The sequence below is a fragment of the Phyllostomus hastatus genome, unplaced genomic scaffold (genome assembly GCF_019186645.2).
Source record: "Phyllostomus hastatus isolate PE091 unplaced genomic scaffold, TTU_PhHast_1.1 phas_scaffold_93, whole genome shotgun sequence".
NCBI classification, from domain to species: Eukaryota; Metazoa; Chordata; class Mammalia; order Chiroptera; family Phyllostomidae; genus Phyllostomus; species Phyllostomus hastatus.
The window spans coordinates 4,121,954-4,137,695 of NW_025334042.1; the positions used below are offsets into that span (position 1 = coordinate 4,121,954).

A 15,742-nucleotide genomic window follows, 5' to 3' on the forward strand; every position below is an offset into this window, starting at 1 on the left:
TCCTCAGTCCTCAACTCAAACACGGGGGTGGGGAGAAAGCCTGTTTATGGAAATACCCATCAAAGTCCATCTTGTTTTTGTCCCTGTTGGGTTCAAAAGAACCGGGAGGTGCTTTCCATTGCTGAGATCCCCAGCCCAGCCTGGTGTAGATAAGGGAGTTCTCATTTTTTTCCTAGCAGCTGATGGAAACTGCTTGCTTGTGCCATTAAGTTGACATCAGAGTCCTGCCTGGACAAGTTCATCTTTGGCATGTCCTTATGAGGACGATTCCTGTCTTCTGAGAGGACACACAGAATGACTTAGGTAACCCTGGAAGGAGAGCTGTTAGGACCAATCAGCCTCAAGAAGACCGCCAACACTAGTGGACTGGACTTGATTAACAGTTAAACTGATCGTGTGCAAATTGCTAAGATCTGTATGCAAATGAATAATGGGCCCCATGGCCAGAGGACAGGTGGTCTTTGGTCATCTCCTTCTGCATTCCTGGTCAGAGCCAGCAGTGTAGATGCAGTGGGCCTGCGTGCTTTTTGGCACATGAATATTAAAAACATGGGGCTTTCGGTTGGGGGCACAGCTGGAGCCACCCTCCTCTCCCAGCACACTCATTGCTTGTCACTCCACCCTCATCACACCTCTCCCACTCAACCCGGCAACGAAGAGCAGCACCTCACCTGGGAAAAGTCTCCACCCTGTGGGGCCCACAAGAAGCCCTTCTCCAAGTGACTCTGGGATACACTTTAAGCTGTGGTCAGCTGGCCGGGCTCTATTTTTATAGTAGGTAACAACTCAAAATTCCATATTTGACCTATTCTTTGGAAGTAGAATATAGCAGTAAACGTGGTTTTCAGAGTCAAACTAGAGAATGAAGCAAATCCCAGTTATGCTGTTGACCAGCTGCCATGTTGGTAAAATAATTCATAGCACTAGAGCTAAGTTGGGGTAGTAATGTCTACTCTCAGAGGAACCAAAATATGCCAAATGCCTAGTGCAATATTTCACTATAGATATACTCAATACATGGAGCTTCCATGACTTTCTAGTCTGTAGATTTGCTTTTAGCATGAACCCTTGCTGTTTCTTCATGAGACACCTGCTCATCTCAGGCTGGAGCCTGGTCTGGGTCCTCCCGTCCAGTGGGGAGTGAGCCTGAGTGACAGTATAGAACTGATCCTTGACAGAGAATTCACATTCCTAAGCAAACAGTCACTGCTCAGTGGAAAGCATCTCTTTTAGCTTATCAGGATTCTAACTAACTTATCACTCTCGTTAGATTCAAATAAAATCTGTGTTATTGTTTAGCTTTGTGAGGTGTGTGTTGGTGTGTAAGATAACGTCACTGTGAATATCTGTTTAAAGCTCAGGCAATTAACCAAACAAAACAGCAAGTTTGACTTTAAGGCTATTTTGATTTGCTCAGAATACTCACTGAAAGCACTGAAAAAGGGAAACACATAAAGGGTCAACTCACAAGGTCTCCAGGCTGTGGAGTCCATCGAAGCATTTCTTTCCCAGAGAGTGGATTCTATTGTTATGGAGATGCCTGCAGGACAAGGGTACAGACGGTCAGGGAGGCTCGCTGCGCAGGGAAGCCTAGCACAACATCCCGATGGCTTAACTCCAAAGACTCTTCCACTGAAGAATACACTAATTATATATAAGAAATGCTTTATTGAACTACTTTTTGTAAAAAAAAAAGGGCTATATGATCCATTTACTCTCACCATAGATGATTCTTTACCATAGAATTTAATAGGCAGTCCCAGTTTTACCTTTCAGATTTGAAATACCAGGGAGTGTATCATAATATGAACAATGTGATTGATGAGAGTGAATTCAGGTTGTTCAGTGTGGCTGCTCCATGTATCTTCCCACGTGGACTATTTAGCACGGCTTTGGGATGTGGGGTGATAAGCAGAGATACTGATGGTCATTGACAAAGGGAGGATGGAGGCAAGGTCCTAGGTGTACTAAGCACGTTTTCTATTAAAGCTGATGGCTTATAAAGGCTACATTCCCAGAATGGGGTGACAGAAAACAGCACTTTTGACTGCAGAATATGGCGATCAGTTTTAGACTGTCCAAGGAGATTAGTTATCTTGACACAGTATTAGTGTGTATAATTATCACCTTTGGCTCAGTTGTAAGTCAGGTAGGTCAAAGCCAGTGAGAGTGCTGTGTGCATGACTGAAGACTGTACCAAGTCCCAAAGAGACTTCTAGAAAATAAACTTAAAGAAGACAGAGTGAGAAAGAATATCTGGATCTCTGTAAATCTATTTCCTCTAGTGTCGCAATTTTCAACTGGTGTGCCTCAAGAATGTTTAAAACATGCAATACCTGGCTATTTACTCAGGGGCACTGACCTCTTTTCCCTTAGACTGTCAAATAAAAAAATGACACCAGCCAACAGGATAGTAGCTGACTGGTGTGAATGAATCAAAATTATACCTGTTGTTTTTTGTCAGATTGAGAAAAAATTTATTTATTTTTGGTGTGCCACAGAATTTTAGTAATTCATTTATATGTGTCATGAGATAAAAAAGGTTAAAAATTGCTGCTCTAGTGGAAGATAAATCAAAGCACCTATCCAGCTTCTGGTGTGTCTGTAGCATCATCTTTGTGTGTGAAATTCTGTTTAGAAATTTGTTAATACCACAAAAATTTGTTAATATCACAAAAAATTTGTTAGTCTAATAAATATACTTGGGGTTCATGTGAGATTATAGTGTTCATTGAGGATCTTCTACATGCAACCCATGGGATAAGATGCTGCCAGCTCTCAAAGTAGTATATAGTACAGTGCGAGAGACAGAGATGCAATGAAGCAAAGCGGAATGATTGAAGGCAGCAGTGAGCAGGAGGGTGTGTGTGGAGCTGAGGGACAAATAGTGCAGAAGAGGCCTTGGTCAAAGTTCCTACATGAACTGACCTTAGAGCCTTGCAAGCAGCTGCTATTTTCCTGTATCAGCATCGATTGACACCTGGGCATGTGGCTACACTTTTAAAGAAGACTGATGGTTTTTCAAACTCTTGAGAACCACTTGGTTTTACTGAAATAAGGAAACCCAGACCCATGGGGGTGCATATACATGCGGAGTTCACTGTTGGGTTCATTCTTGCTTCTCTTTCCTTGGTAGGGGCTCAAGAAGGATGTATTAAATAGTAAGAAAGGCATATTTCAATTTGACCTGAATTATAAATTATTATCAGAAATAAGACATTTTTACTAACTTTACTAATTGTACAGTATGGTGATTACTTGTACAATATATAGTGGGCAGAGATTATATTTTATTATCTTTGAATGCCCAGGAGTGCTCGACACTTAGAAGGTTCCATAAATGTTGTTTCATTCTTTCATACAATTAAAACAATTATGAATCATTTAGGGTGGGGTTCAGGGGGCTTTCACCCTTAAAATGTCCCTATTGAGATTTGAAGGGCCAACACTTTAACGCCAGGTCTTACCGTAAATTGAGAAACTTAAAAGGGAGAGAGGAAAAAAAAATCAATAGAACTTACAGAACCACCAAGCTGGAGAGGTTTCCAAAGGCATAGTCTGGTATGTGGTGTATTTTGTTCAGGGCCAAGGTCATGGCCTGCAGTGCTGATAAACTTCTGAAAGCCTGGACAGGGATTTCTGTCAGAGCGTTGTCATCCAGCCACAGGTGTCGTAGGGAATGCAGGCCACTGAAACAGCTGGTGGGGACATAACTGATGTGGTTGGCATCCAGCCGCCTGGGGAAGAAAGCAGGCAGGAATGGAAAAGAGAGCAGAGCCCAGGTAAGATGAACCTTACAAGAAAATTCTCCCTGGGCTGGTTAACACGAGTGAAACAGGGCCTGGGCGCTCATGATCCCCTGACGTCTGGAGCCTTTGCTCGCTTGGTAGGCTCTCCTTCTCACTGAGGAGTAGAGCCACTGCTTGGTAGGTGCCCTTGGCTGTAAAGTTCCGTGGTGCTCTCATTCTCTTCCAGGCTTGTGGGCAGCTCCCCTGAGGCACAAAGATTCAGCTGAGGATCTTTTAGTTTTCCTTTCTGACACCAAGAGCAAGATGCTCTCTCCCTTCCCTCTCACCCCAAATCAAATACGTGGCTTTGTGTTTGCCGGACTGTTTTGAACATACTGAAAATAGTAATCCAGTTGTTTATTCATTAAGCACTGAGAAAAGATCGTTTCAGTATTTGAAAGGGACATAGTAATTTTGAAAGGCTGTTCGAGAGAGGAAAAGGGATTCCCTCCCTTCTCTCAGCACAGGGCTAGAAAGCCTAAAAGCTGCCATCTTTCTCGCACATCCTAACCATTGGTGTTGGGCACATGTTTGTTTTTCCTGACATTTTAAATGAATAATAAAATTAACAGCATTCCCCTCTTTGACTTCCTTTTTCCAACCACCCCCCCACCCCCACTTTTTTTTTTTTAATGGGAAAGACTTCTAAATTCAGGTTCAGTTAATGAGCTGTTGCAACTTCAGTGCCAGCAGAGGGAGTGCAATACGTTTATTTCCCCTGAATCTGACACCAAGTGTGGCTGTGATTACAATGCCTTCACTGTTCTGATTGAAGACACCGACAAATAATTAAAATTTTCTGTACGTGCATGAACAATAGAACCACCTTCACCCAGCTATGCTTCCAACAGCCCTCACTTATTTTTTTCCTAATCTGTTTTTAAGGCTCACACATTTGTTTGCATTTTTCAAAGCTAGGATTAAAAAAAAGAAGAGTTGCATTATAATCAGTCCATGTATTAAGAAAGATTAGAAAATCACAAGTGGATTTTGAAAAATATTTTAGGAAGCATTTAAGACTAAACAGATGTAGGAGGAACACCGGGATCAGGAAATAATCCCCAGCACACCAACTTTAAACAATCTAGGCATGAGAGAGAGTTCTTTGTGAAAGGGAGCTATGGAAAGCAGCTTCCTCACTTTCGGTCACAAATGTCCCTTCACTCATCCATCTTCCCCTCTGCCTCCTACTTCTGAATGAATGGGAACAAGAGGTATCTTCAATGCTGTGGGCCAGATTTTGATAGCAATGGAGATAAGGTCACTTAGAACGAATATTAAGAGTTCAGTGATATAGCCCACTCGCAATTAAGCTTCCCGTGGAACAACTATTACTCTAGGCAGCAGAGTCACAGTTCTCATAGAGCTCAAGGTTCTGTCAGCAAACGGAGCTGCAAATACTTAGGAAAACTCAGCTCCATCCCTTCCCCTTTTCTCCACAACCATGGGCTCTGCCTATCAGGGGGTGAGGAGGTGATTGTTATCATTCAACTAGAAGTAAAGCACATATATGAACTCTCCTTAATCATTGTACTGATAAAAGAATGAAGACTTTATTTAAATAATATGGGCTTCTGTGTTTTAGTTGACATATTGTCTGATGATGCCAGTTGCTCATGCATTGAAGTGCCTAGTGGCTCTTAGAGTCCTGAAAATGACCACCCTTGAAGTTGAGTGTAAACTGTGGGGTATGTTTATGGACAAGGCTCTCTCGTCCTAGCCAGGCAGCTCAGGTGGTTGAGTGTTGTCCAGATATGGCAAGGCTGTGGGTTTGATACCTGGTGAGGGCACATGCAAGAATCAACCAATGAATGCATCAATAAGTGGAACAACAAATTGATGTTTCTCTCTCTTTATCTCCCTTCTTCTCTGCCTCTAAAGTCAATAAATAAAAGTGTTAAATAAAAAGAAAGAAAGAAAAGACTCTCTCAGCATTGAGTCATAGGCTTGTTTTCTTTGACATTTAAGGGAATACCAAAGTTTCTGCTGGATCTTGAAGTGACCCTGGGATCAGCTTCTAATGTTAATAAGTCCCTTTCTCTGGATAGATATCTTTAGGAGTCACTTTTTCCCCCCAGAAAAAGGGATGTAATCTGGCCTCTACGCTGCAATCTTAGAGCAATTTCCTATCTGGAATGAAATGAGCAAGACAGGGCAATTCTTCATAACCCTAACATTCTGAGTACTAACACTCCCAGACCCCGTACTCAGGTGTTCTGAGTGCAGCACTAAAGTGTTTCTCTGCCTGAACAGTTTCTTCATATAAGAAGCTCCCAAAGAATGCTACCCCTTCTAAATGCAATGTTTTGAAGTCCATGTCCAGCCTTAGTGGTGGAAGCCTAATTCAAAGAATGGTATATTATTCACATTCAGAGGCAATAAATGATTTAACCTTAACAGAAGGTCCCCAGGCTAAACCCAAGAATAGAATTAACTATCCAGCCAATCATACAGGTGATTTTTACAGAACAAAATGAAGGCTGCAGACAAAGCAGCTGGTAGGGTGCAACTTGTGCCTATTCTATGAGTAAACAAAGAGCTCGTATTATATCAACCTGGTCTTTTGGGGCAGCTGGACATTTTCTATTCATACGTTTGGAAGATGCAGTATTTAAGCAGTGGGGGATAAGAAAAACAACACTAGACAGAACATGAAAACACATAAAAAGGTAGTTCTATAACATGGTCAAGAAAAACAAAAATAATGCACAATATAGTTCCATTTTCTAAGCATTTCTTTGTTATTATTTCTATTTCATGTAAGTCAAAAGGGTGTGTGTGTGTGTGTGTGTGTGTGTGTGTGTGTGTGTGCAGGCAGCTCAGAATCTGTGAATTAGTGCAGAGATTTGGAATGAGAACTCTCGGGGTCCAAGACAGTATAGTAGCTTTGTAACTGTGGCCAAGTGAATAGACTCAGCTTGCACAGTTGTACAAAGGAGACGATGCTTCTCTGTTTTATAGGGTTGTTTATTAAAGAAAATAATACAATGGAGCTTTGTGAAGTAATGCACCTTAATGATTTTAAATTATTATTACTTGAAGCTGGTTAACAGGTTGTGTTTTTGTCTTTTCACCATCAAAGCAATTCAGAAGAAAAGAGGTAAACTCAAATTTTGCCTCAGTCAAAAGTTAGTTAAAATAAATGTTAAGTGGTCAGCGAATTCCAGCTCTGAGAAATGCAGGTGACTTCTTTCATCTCTCATAACAGAAATAATTAAGAGATGTCTGCAATTAGACTTAAGTAACCATTATTTTTCAGCCTTCAGTATTATCATTACGTGTGTGCATATGAGTGTTTTGTTCTGACACATGAGTGTTTTGTTCTGACACATTAGTGTTTTGTTCCTGATACATTACTGAATATACCCTCTTCTTTCTAAAGGCAAAGGAGAAGTGGTAATATGTGATAGATGTCACATTCTCACAGAAAGTCCCTACTGATGATGGTCTTGGCATTTAAGTATCCATCAGCAATGTGATAAGGCAGAACAAAACCTGCATGCGGTTAGACACTGCAAAACAAAACACTGTAACAATGGAATGGCTGTAGAAAAAACTCTCTGAGAGCAGTGTACAGGAGGAGCTGGTGAGTCCTGAAAGTCATCAGGATGAGAAAAGATGAGAGCCTGAAAAAAGTATGGAAATGAAGAGGAAAATCTGATACGAGGGATGCTAAGTAAGTGAGCCTGACAGAACACAGGACTTGCCAGAGGTGGCCAGAGGGGGCGGGGTGGGGGGCGGCAAGGAAGCTGTGGTGACTCCATGTTCTACCCTGAGTGTCTGGGGGGATGCAGCCCATGTAAGAGCAGGGATGAATGTTACCCAATATTGTATAAACTAAAAATAGTGCAGAATTTCATGTTAGCTGTGAATGTACTTCTTTAATATCAATGCATAGTACATGATGAAGGACTAGGAAAAATAACAAGCAAAAGAAAAATACCAATCATTTATGTAGGGCAAGGACAAAGCAAAAATGATCATTTTCTTGCCTTCTGTCTGAATTTTCTTCCATAATGTTTTTCTGTATAAAAGGATTATTGTACACATTTTCTTTTTAAAAAGAATTATTTTGCCCTGGCCAGGTAGCTCAGTTGGTTAGAGCATCACCCTGACATGTGAAGATTGTGGGTTCCATGTCCAGTCAGGGTGCATACAAAGAGCAACCAGTGAATGCATACATAGATGGAACCACAGATTGATGTCTCTCTCTCTTTTTCTCTCTTTCTCTTTCCTCTCTCTCTAAAATCAATGAATAGATAATTAAAAAAATATGTTGTCAATCTGCTCCACACCCCTGAAAGGAATTTTTGATTTCTAAATGGTATTATTATAGGGATTAGAGAATCTATGACATCATCCTTCCTATTGTTCCAGAAAAATGGTTCTTTACATATATCTTTCATATGACACATTGTCAATGTATCACACAAACTTGTATCTTTGTATGAGAATGTCTTTGATGAGCCATTAAGTACAAGGAAGAAAGTGTTTGTCAAAAGATAAGCCATTGATCTTGGCTAATTTCATATCTGAGGTGAGTGTAATATGTCAATTATTAACAAGGATGACTCAAGGGAAAAAAAACTAAGGTGTGAAGAATGTTGGCAGCTGCAGGTATAATAGCTTATAAGGGTTCTTTCAAAAAATGAGGGTTCTTTCAATAAACAAGAGTTCATTATGACTCATGGCATCTTCATGACTGACATTGCTATTTTATATTTGGATCAACATTTTTCTTCATAAGTTTTAAAGAATGACCAACTCTCTTGTACATCCATTCATACATTTTGTGAGACCCTTTTGAACAATTCATGAATAGTCAAAAGACCACAGTGATTTAGTTTATAATATCTTAAAAAATAAAAGCATTTTAAATTATGATCTTACTTTTGCTATGAAGTGAAATCATGTTGTTTCAAGCTTGTGTATCATATAATTTAACATTTATGGTCAAAAGGTAGCATAGATAAGTGCAGAACCTGCATCCTCCCACAATCACATCAAAGTGACAACTGAACTACAGAACAACCATCATTCAGAACTACCTGAAGTCTGGCTGAGTGGGACTCTTCCAACTAGGGAATTAATGAAGCCACATTGAGACTGGTAGGAGGGGCAGAGATGCAGAATGGGGCAGTCCTATATTCATGTGTGGTGGATAAAAATTGAGAAGGATATCTTGGCTATAGATGTCCTCAAGAGAAGTGAAGGGTCCCAGCCCCAGATCAGGACCCCCAGCCTAGGGTTCCAGTGCCAGGAGGAGAAGTCCCCATGACTTCTGGCTGTAAAAACCAGCGAAGATTGTGGCTGAGTGAGATGGATGGCTCCTGGAATCCCAGGCAATTCCTCTGAAAGGGCCCATGCATGGACTTATTCAGACTCACTCCTCTGAGCTTCAGTGCTTAGGCAGCAGCTTAAAAGGAACCAGGGACATATGAGGAGTCCAGGATCTGGGTGATAGCTGGGGGACAGCTTTCTTCCAGACAGAAGTACTGGCAGAGGCCATTGTTTCTTTGATGAGCCTTCTACTTACAGAGCCTATAACTGGGTACCATATCTAAGACTCCATCAACCTGGCTCATACTGTTTACCCCACCCTAGTGATTCTTTGAGGCCCTGCCCCACCCAACTTCCAGGCCCATCCAAGCTGTTTCCAGTGGCTTTTTCATGTGAATGGCCTGTCTTGGCTGATGCTTCAGATTTTTAAAAAATCTCTCAAATAGCAGCATCTGGCCTCAGTGTGTCCCATACTTCTCGCTAAGGGATCCCAGGCCCAGTACTAGCAGCAGTCCATTCTTTTTCCTATCTTGGCCTCTCCTGAGCACCTTTAAGCCCAGCACAAGTAGCAGCCATCCACAAATCATGTTGTAGCTAATGCCAGGGGCCTTAGCCTGCACCTCCCATAAGGCCCTAGAGCCAGTGCACGGTGCATAGCTTCAGACCACATTGAGGCATCACCACTCAACCACCTCCACAAGTGATACACTTAAGGGGTGGACTCAGCAGGCACCAGAGCCCTGCCGAAGTAAGTCCTGCTCTGTGGGGTGGGCCCTGCCCAGCTGATCCTTCATGGTGGTCAGTGACAACCAGTCTTTGCAGCTTATCAGCATGGGGGTAAATTTCTCCCATCAATGAACCAACTGCAATCAAGGCTCAACTATAAGAGGAGAGTGTATGCAGCATACATGGGGGGTGCATGTCAAGAATGAAGCTTGAATGATCAGGGAGGATGTGCCACTGGACCCTACAGAATACCTACTACATAAGGCCACTCTACCAAGCCTGTGAGACATAGCAGCTCTACCTAATATACAGAAACAAACACGGAGAGGCTGCTAAAATGAGGAGACAAAGAAACATGTCCCAAATAGTGAACAGAACACAAAAATCCACAAAATGAACTAAACAAAATGGAAACAAGCAATCTACTAAATGCAGAGTAAAAATACTGGGTATGAGGATGCCCAATGTACTTTGTGAGAATTTCAACGTCATAAAAACGGACCAGTCATAAATAGAGAATATACTAACTGAAATTAAGAATAATTTACAGAAAATCAACAGCAGAGTAGATGACACTGAGAATCAAATCAGCATTTTGGAATATAAGGCAGCAAAAACACCCAATCAGAAACAGGAGGAAGAAAAAAGAACTAAAAAATAAGGATAATGTAAGGAACCTCTGGGACAACTTCAAGCATATCAACATTCATATCATGGGGGTGCCAGAATGAGAAGAGAGAGCACAAAATTGAAAACCTATTTGAAAAGATAGTGACAGCAAACTTCCTTAACTTGGTGAAGGAAGTAGACATACAAATCCAAGAAGCACAGACAGTCCCAAACAAGATGATCCCAAAGAAGTCCATACCAAGACACATCATAATTAAAATGCTAAAAGTTAATGACAAAGAATCTGAAAAGCAGTTAGTTACCTACAAGGGAGCACCCATAGGCTTGTCAGCTGATTTCTCAACAGAAATGTTGCAGGCCAGAGGGAGTGGCAAGAAACATTTAAAGTGATGAAAAGCAAGGACCTACAACCAAGATTAGTCTACCCAGCAAAGCTATCATTTAGAATGGAAGAAAACATAAAGAGCTTCTCAGACAAGAAAAAGCTAAAGAAGTTCATCACCACCAAACAAACATTACATAATGTGTTAGAGTATTTTTTAAGGAGAAGAAGAAAAAAGATAAAAATTTGAACAATAAAATGGCAATAAATACATATATATCAACAACTAAATCTAAAAAACAAAATAAAAGAGCAAGCAAAATAGAAACAGGCTCAGGGATACAGAGAACATTTGGATGATTGCCAGAGGGGAGGGTGGTTGGGGGAATGGATGAAAAAGGTAAAATACAAATTAGTTGTTACAGAATAGTTATGGAGATGTAAAGTACAAGATAGGGAATAGTTAGTATTCTAATAACTATGTATGGTGTCAGATGGATGTGAAATTTATTGGATGATCACTTAGTAAGTTCTGTAATGCTAAATCACTGCGGTGTACATCTGAAACTAATATAATAATATATGTCAATTGTAATTAAAAAATAAAAAGTGATTTAAAAATACAATTTGAGGAGGTACCTTATTTATGTCTTTGCTATGGTGAAATTTTATTGCTTTTAAATTTTATTGCATTGGAACCAATGGATCATTGGAGTTAGACGATCAGTATACTAATACTATCAGGATAGAATTTTATCTCTATGGACTCCTATAGATTGAATTCATATTGATACATATACATTCTTCAGTATCATATGAGTCACTTTTATTGTTAGTATTGCTTTTAAAAATATGGAGTGGCTGCAATGTGAAATTTTAAAGAAATTTCTCACCCATATCCTGGGAAGATACTAAGCATATGAATATATATAAACATCATGATTACTTATATGTGAATTTCTGCTTTTGTCTTTCAAATATTCTCCATTCTATTTGTTGGCAAACTTAATAATGTAAATCAAGAAGAAAAATTATTGCTTTAGACTTACCTCTGAAAGGTAAAAAAGATTTTTTTCCATTTCTATAGCTTGGGGAGAGATAAAGTCAGCAGGTTCAATGAAGTGCAGTAATTTTGAGACTAGTCAGCTGGTTGGACCAGCAGCCAGATGAAGTCCAACTGAGCTGAACCTCTGTCTCTCTGGCATCATTTGGAGTGCAAGACTCCAGTAAGAAATATATTTTGAAGTCAATTTACATTAAGTTGCTCAGTTTCTCAGTGATCACTACTGCTGCTGTGGATTTTATTATGGAGATGATTTATAGCCAAAGTAACATGGAAATTAACTTCTTCAGTTTCACTTTCCTCCATAGAAAAAGAATATCATCTTTTTGTCAGGGGCACCATTTGTCTCCCAGGTACCACCATGGTTTGAAACCTGGGGGTCATTTTTGAATCTTCCATTGCCTTTCAGGCATTCATCAAGTTTTCTCCATTTATCTTCATCTCCAGGACTCTCCATATACACTGTCTAGTTCAGTCTTCTATCTTTTCACACCTGTATTACAGCAACAGCCTCTGAGCTGGTCCTTTTTGCCTTTGACCTCTTATTTCTTCAATTAATACTGTAGGTTGCTGCCAGATTAATCATCCTAAATTACCATATTTTGCCTTATATAATGTGTACTTTTTTGCCCAAAATTTTGAGGGAAAAATAAGGATGTGCATTGTACATGGGTAGCACTAATTCCATATCTATAGAAATGTTTTAAGTATATTTTATTGATTATTACAGTTTTCCTAATTTCCCCCCCTTCTCTGCACCCCACAACCCTTCAGCTTCCCCCCTTTAGTTCATGTCCATGGGTTGTGCATATAAGTTCTCTGATTTCTCTGTTTCCTATACCATTCTTAACTTCCCCCTGTCTATTTTGTACCTGCCAATTATGCTTCTTATTCCCTGTACCTTTCCCCCCATTCTTCCCATCCCCCTCCCCACTGAAAACCCTCCATGTGATGTCCATTCTTTGATTCGATTCCTGTTCTAGTTGTTTGCATAGTCTTTGCTTTCATTTTTTTCTTGCCTTTTCAGGTTTAGTAGTTGATAGTTGTGAGTTTGCTGTCATTTTACTGTTCATAGTTTTGATCTTCTTCTATTTCTTAGACAAATCTCTTTAGTATTTCTTGTAATAAGGGCTTGGTGATGATGAGCTCCTTTAGTTTTATGTTGTCTGGGAAGCACTTTACCAGCCCTTCCATTTTAAATGATAGCTTTGCTGGATAGAGTAATCTTGGATGTAGGTCCTTGCATTTCATGACTTCAAATAGTTCTTTCCTGTCCCTTCTTGCCTGCAAGGTTTCTCTTGAGAAATCAGCTGATAGTCTTATGGGAACTCCTTCATAGGCAACTCTCTCCTTTCCTCTTGCTGCTTTTAAGATTCTCTCACTTTGTTTAATCTTGGGTAACCTAATGATGATGTGCCTTGGTGTGCTCCTCTTTGGGACTCTCTGGGCTTCCTGGACTTCCTAGAAGTCAATTTCCTTCTCCAGATTGGGGAAATTTTCCTTTATTATTTGTTCAAATAAGTTTTCAACTTCTTGCTCTTGTTCTTTTCCTTCTGGCACCCCTATGATTCTGATATTGGAATGTTTATAGTTGTCCCAGAGGTTCTTAAGCCTCTCTCATTTTTTTTTTTGAATTCTTATTTCTTCATTCTCTTCTGGTTGGATGTTTAGTTCTTCCTTTTGTCCCAGATTGTTTATTTGAGTCCCAGTTTCCCTGGTTGCCCTGCCATGGTGAATGTCTAAAGCTCATCCCCTTACAATGTAACAAGTACACCAAAACAAAGAAATATGGCCCAAATGAAAGAACACATCAAAACTCCAGAAAAAGAACTGAGTGATGAGGAGATAGCCAACCTATCAGATGCAGAGTTCAAAACACTGGTAATCAGGATGCTCACAGAACTGACTGAGCTTGGTTGCAAAATAAAACAACAAATGAAGGCTACCCAAAGTGAAATAAAGCAAAATTTACAGGGCTCCTACAGTGAAGGGAAGGAAACTGGGACTCAAATCAATGATTTGGAACAAAAGGAAGAAATAAACATCCAATTGGAACAGAATGAAGAAACAAGAATTCAAAAAAAAAAATGAAGAGAGGCTTAGGAACCTCCAGGACAACTTTAAATGTTCCAATATCTGAATCATTGGGGTGCCAGAAGGAGAAGAGAAAGAGCAAGAAATTGAAAACTTATTTGAAAAATTAATGAAGGAAAACTTCCCCAGTCAGGCAAAGGAACTAAACATCCAAATCTAGGATGCTCAGAAAGTCCCTAAGAAGTCAGATCCAAGAAGAAACACACCAAGACACATCATAATTAAGTTACCAAAGATTAAAGATAATGAGAGAATCTTAAAAGCAGCAAGAGAAAAGGAGAGAGTTACTTACAAAGGAGTGCCTGTAAGACTATCAGCTGATTTCTCAAAAGAAACCTTGCAGGCAAGAAGGGGCTTGAGAACCAAGTCATCACCAGTTCAATTCCCAGTCAGGGCATGTGCCTGGGTTGCACACCATTTCCCCAGAATGGGATGTGCTAGAGAAAACCATACATTGATGTTTCACTCTTTCTCTTCCTTCCTTCCTCTGTCTCTAAAAATAAATAAATAAAATCTTAAAAAATAAAATAAATTAATTAAAAAGAAAAAAAGAAGGGGATTGAAAGAAGTATTTGAAATTATGAAAGGCAAGGACCTACATCCAAGATTACTCTATCCAACAAAGCTATCCTTTAGAATGGAAGGGTAGATAAAGTGCTTTTCAGATAAAGTAAAGTTAAAGGAGTTCTTCATTACCAAGCCATCATTATATGAAATATTAAAGGGACTTATCTAAGAAAAAGAAGATAAAAAAATATGAACAGTAAAAAGACATCAAACTCAGTTATTAACAACCATACCTAAAACAAAAGCAAACTAAGCAAACAACTAGAACAGAAACAGAATTAGGGAAATGGAGATCATAAGGAGGGTTATCATCAGGGATGTGGAGGCAGGAGAATGATGGGGGGAAATGTACAGGGAATAAGAAGCATAATTGGTAGGCACAAAATAGACAGGGGGAAGTTAAGAATAGCATAGGAAATGGAGAAGCCAAAGAACTTAATGTCCAACCCATGGACATGAACTAAGGAGGAGGTGCTAGAGGTGGAGAGGTGCAGGGTGGAGCAGGATAAAGGAGAGAAAAACTGGTACAACTGTGACAGCATAATCAATAAAATATACTTTAAAAAAAGAAAAAAAAGATTTTATACAGGTACTTCCCTCTGTTTGGAATGTGTGTCCCCCTTGTCTTTGTCTAATCAACTTTTACCTTTACAACAGAGATAAGATACCACTTCCACCTACAGTTTCTTCATTAGCAAAGAGGAGTCAAGTTCAACCTCACAGGTAATGAGGTATCAGATGACCGAATGCTGTAGGAAACACTAAAAAGAAATGACTGGGCCACACTATAAAAAGAAATTGTTGCCTTTTCTCCTTCAATGTTTTTGTTTCTGTCCTGCAGCATTACAGCTTTTCTTTCTTTTTGTAAATCTTCACAAGCAAATGTGTAAAAGAGCATGTGTTTTGGTCAAACTCCTTCCTTTCCCTGGCCTTAGTGCACTCTGCTGTGCGCCTATTCTCTGCAAGAGGTTCTCTGAGGAAGGTGAGATAGTGTGGTGGGAAAATGAGCAGATCTTGGAGCCAGAAAAATGAGAATACTTATTCCAGACTCATTAACCTGACTCCATTACAAGCCATGTGATCTTGAGGTCAATTAACCTTTCTGAGCTTTTTGCTTCCTCCTCACTAAGGTTGCTGCAAGGATGAAGTAGGATGATACAGGCAAAGGTGCTTAATAAATATTGATGGCTGCTGCTTTTTTAATCAGTTCCACATTCTGATTTTGGTTTTGCATTGTCCCCATACTCTGCTGCTTCTGGCTGTGCCTTTTCA

At 39.9% G+C, this 15,742-nt stretch overlaps 1 protein-coding gene across 1 annotated transcript in view; it reads right to left on the reverse strand.

Moving 5' to 3' along the window:
• Positions 1-15,742, reverse strand: part of LGR5 (leucine rich repeat containing G protein-coupled receptor 5) — a 143,398-nt gene that overhangs the window by 40,385 nt on the left and 87,271 nt on the right. The window contains exons 5-6 of the mRNA XM_045829364.1: positions 3,522-3,737; positions 1,469-1,540 (exon numbers count right to left, since the gene is read on the reverse strand). Coding sequence (XP_045685320.1) covers positions 1,469-1,540; positions 3,522-3,737 — 288 coding nt within the window. The remainder of the gene's footprint in view (positions 1-1,468; positions 1,541-3,521; positions 3,738-15,742) is intronic.